Source organism: Sphaeroforma arctica (genome assembly GCF_001186125.1).
Source record: "Sphaeroforma arctica JP610 unplaced genomic scaffold supercont1.3172, whole genome shotgun sequence".
Taxonomy (NCBI): Eukaryota; class Ichthyosporea; order Ichthyophonida; genus Sphaeroforma; species Sphaeroforma arctica.
This window is the reverse complement of record NW_014037386.1, coordinates 1-3,918: the sequence shown is the minus strand read 5'-3', so window position 1 is coordinate 3,918 and position 3,918 is coordinate 1. Positions and strand designations below refer to the sequence as shown.

Here is a 3,918-nt window from a genome sequence, read left to right as displayed (position 1 = left end):
ACACACACACACACACACACACACACACACACACACACACACACACATACCTTTGTTGTCACTTAGGTATGCCGCACGCGCGTTTGCCTTTCATGTACACCGCCTGATTTTGTTCGTTTTCCAAAACCCAATTTTGCAGATAAAACGAAGCCCTTCTCAACAACTAAAACAAATCGAAACCCTAGGTATTTAGAGCGAGTTAACAAGGACCATCACGAGCCCGGATATTACCATAGTAAGTGACATCACACAACGTGGGTTTTTCTGCTTGAGCCAGTTTGGGGCTGAACAATGCGCTATAGCTGTACCAAGAGTGGTGGTCGCCGGTTTAACGTGCATACGAGATGCTATTGCTCGCACACCTACACACTTCGCTACTTGGGGGGCTGGCTGTATAAGCGGGCAGATGTGCAAGCAGCCATTGACTAGATACGACGCACCAGTCGAAATAGTATTGTATTCCTGCAATACACATGTACACTTTTTCGCTTTGTACTGGTTGGATTTACAAACTGATCATGTATACCGCTTTGACTTCATAACGTTATGCAGAGGTTTTCGTTGATTTCTCCAAAGCCCACGTACTAGGTAGACTCGGGTACCACACGGAGGAGATCATAATAGTCGCAGAAACCACCGACCGGATATTTCAGCAGCTTTACAGCACGCGGAATGTAAGTGACTTGTCTCGAATTGATCGTCTTATGTATCTATAACTGATGCGCAAGATATATCCGTCCGCCTACGAGTATGCAAAGTTTGCAGGTGTGGTTGTTAGGCCTTAGCTGTGTGTAAATAATATAACTGCCAACATAGCACCAAGAACATACCTCTGGTCCCCCGTTGTTTCTACTTCCCTGCTTTGCGCCTGGGTGGTTGACAGCTGGTTCGTTGCTTATCTTGTATAGACCTGCCCATTTGCATACATTTATACAGTAAACAGTGGAGTTTCACAGTAAGTTCTCGACACCTATATCTTGAATATAGAAGAACATAGAACTGAACGCTCCTTTCTACTTGCTTGTGCGCCACGTGACCCTAGCCCCTCATATTACTTTCGGACTAAAAATGCTATATCTCTTACTACACTCATGGCCATACATCGTACAGGTCTCTGCCAGTAGCCATGTTGGACGTCTACTGGGCACCCGCCTACAGTATGCTGGCATCACCAACGTGCAGCTGGATCTACAGGGCAAGAAGTACCACGGTATGTGTACGGGTGTCTTGCGCAAGGTCGCCTATCGCTTGTCACCGTCAACTACTACTGAATATCATCTAGGTCGGGCCAGTGTACTTTAAACGAGCAATTTGTTGCAGTATAGTGATTGTATTTGCGTTGATAGAGGTACAAGCTCGACGCGGCAAACTCCGATGGAGCTTTGCTTCAGATTAGTACCCGTTGCGGGTGTGCCTTGTAATTGTATTTTCTAGCCAATCATTTGCGACAAATCCACCTCAATGATGGATGAGGCAAAAGTACCGACACTGACACGTTCCCGAGCGTGTAAAGCCGCCTTTAAAAGGGTTGGCGTTAGATGGTACTATTACTATTAGCGGGGTTGACATGTGTAAGTGTTATATATATCTATGTATGTACAAGTTTCTACACAAAATCATGGGGATTCACGTATCTAACATAGTTCATGTGCCAAATTTAATTCATGAACATTAAAATGACATCATCTGTGTATGGTTTACAGGTAAAACCAAAGCGTTTGTGGACGGGATCCACGAGATGGGAATCATCACGACTGAGAACACGAAGAAAATTGCTGCGATCCACAAGCTTGCTGACAAAGCGAAATAGATTGGCCAGAGTGTTTGCTAGATCCCATTACTCGGATTTTATATAGACATTAAAAGAACAATGGCAAACAGTTGATTTTGGGTACTTTATTTTCTCCGGAAGTCTGCGTATACTTTTTTATCTTGATTTGTCATATTTACTGGGAGAGTGCAGTATCGGTGATAAAAAAACTGAGGTTAATCTAGATCTGGTGTCACGATATATAAACAATTTCAGCATAAGAGACCCTTGTAGATGTAAATTACAAGGATGCACATGTGTCTATACATTAAAGTACAGAAGTAGATACACCGCAATTTAACATGAACATATGCTTGTATCCTCGCACGTCTGCATATGCATAGGTGTATAAATAATATCACAGTAGGAATACACGCATGTATATAGTGATGATTGTAAACTACTAGATTGATATGCGTCTCGTGCATTTCACCCAAAAAAAACTTCATTGACAACTACCTTGGCAGATCATATGTGCTGCCGTAAACTGAGTTGTAACTCAAGGATGCTTCCTCTTTTGACCACAACCAACGCAATTTCTCTGTTCATGCTGGTTTGAGTATCATTATGTTGTGTGAGCATATTAACTACCCGTCCGTTTTCGTGACATCCTTGATGTTTGCAGATATATATTGAAGTCATGTTTCATGCTAGGCTAATGTATGCAATTGGCACCATAAAGGGCATAGCACATATCCATTCTTAGCATTTCCTGGAGAAGCACAATGTATCCACCAGCCTCGAATGGAATACTTATAAGAGCACGAGCGAACCAAAGGGTATTGAAACCTGTTGTTTTATTAAGATACTCAACTTGCCAAATTCAAGGAAATTTGGAGATGTTGTAGAATCACAAACATATATTGCACTGTATTCCTTCCGATACATCCGCACGCATCCACTTTGAAAAAGCTCAGCGTTGCTTATCGCGGTGATCTCCCATGGAGTGTTTAACGACGACTCCCATCAGGTTGCTCCACACGGTTACCGTAGCTGTGTATCTTGTTCTCCAGATCATAGTAGGAATATTTGTTGTGAGAGTAGTACTCCTTATTGTTGTACTCATTCACATCAGCAGCCTTGTTTGCAGCGGCCTTCTCAGGAGCCTTGGGCGCCTTTTTTTGGGCCTCAGTCACGATCTGCTTCGGGTCGGTAGGAGGTTTGGTTACTGTCTCGTAACTTTCCTTACTTTTGGGTACAGTCTCCACCTTCTGATTAGCCTCCACTTTGCGTCCAGATGCTTGCGTTTGGGTTTTGGGGGGCTGTGCACTGGCTTTGGTGTCCTTCACATCAACAACGTTGGTCTTCTCCCCCTTGGGCGGATCTGCGGTGAGTTTCTTCTTGTCCGCGGCTGAGACTCCCGTGTCAGCTGGGGCAATAAATAATAGAGATGAATAAAAGAAATGAGGTAATGACCATCAGGGCAAGCAATTCACTGATAATCCATAGACGAAAATTATAACAGAGCAGACCTCTGATTCGAAAGCGCAAATAGAAGTATGAATAGTGTATATTTGGACACACTATGGGCGATTAGAGCTGACCACATATATACATATAGATACACACACAAGCACACACACAGCAACATACAAACACAAACACAAACACAAAGAAAGACACAGACACAGACATGTATATATATATATATATATATATATATATATTATACACAGACACACCGACAAAGACAGACACACAGACGCAGACGCAGACGCAGACGCAGACACATACACAGACATATATATAGATATATATGTATATATTTATACAAATAAATATAGATATATATGTATATATATATACATATATGTATGTGTATATATACACACACATAGCCACAGACAAAGACACAGACACAGGCACACACACATATATATATAACACAAACACAAACACAGACACAGACACGGACACAGACACAGACACAGACACAGACACAGACACACACACATATATATATATGCAGACACAGACACAGACACAGACGCAGATATATATACATACCACAAACACAACACAAACACAAACACATATAGACATATATGATATATATATATATATTATACACCTATACATATACATATACATATACATACATACATACA

At 41.8% G+C, this 3,918-nt stretch overlaps 2 protein-coding genes across 2 annotated transcripts; one reads left to right on the top strand and one right to left on the bottom strand.

The window, feature by feature from the left end:
- Positions 1-291: 291 nt before the first annotated feature.
- SARC_13346 (50S ribosomal protein L18p/L5e) lies at positions 292-1,810 on the top strand (the record flags this gene model as incomplete). Its single annotated transcript, XM_014292525.1, has 4 exons — positions 292-319; positions 553-674; positions 1,111-1,210; positions 1,704-1,810. The coding sequence occupies 4 exons, from the start codon at positions 292-294 to the stop codon at positions 1,808-1,810; spliced, it is 357 nt and encodes a 118-aa protein (XP_014148000.1).
- Positions 1,811-2,760: 950 nt separating this feature from the next.
- On the bottom strand, positions 2,761-3,179 carry SARC_13345 (hypothetical protein; the record flags this gene model as incomplete). The annotated part of the gene is made up of 1 exon (XM_014292524.1): positions 2,761-3,179. A coding segment is annotated over one exon (419 nt), but the record flags the coding sequence as incomplete, so codon positions are not given.
- Between the last annotated feature and the right edge of the window lie 739 nt (positions 3,180-3,918).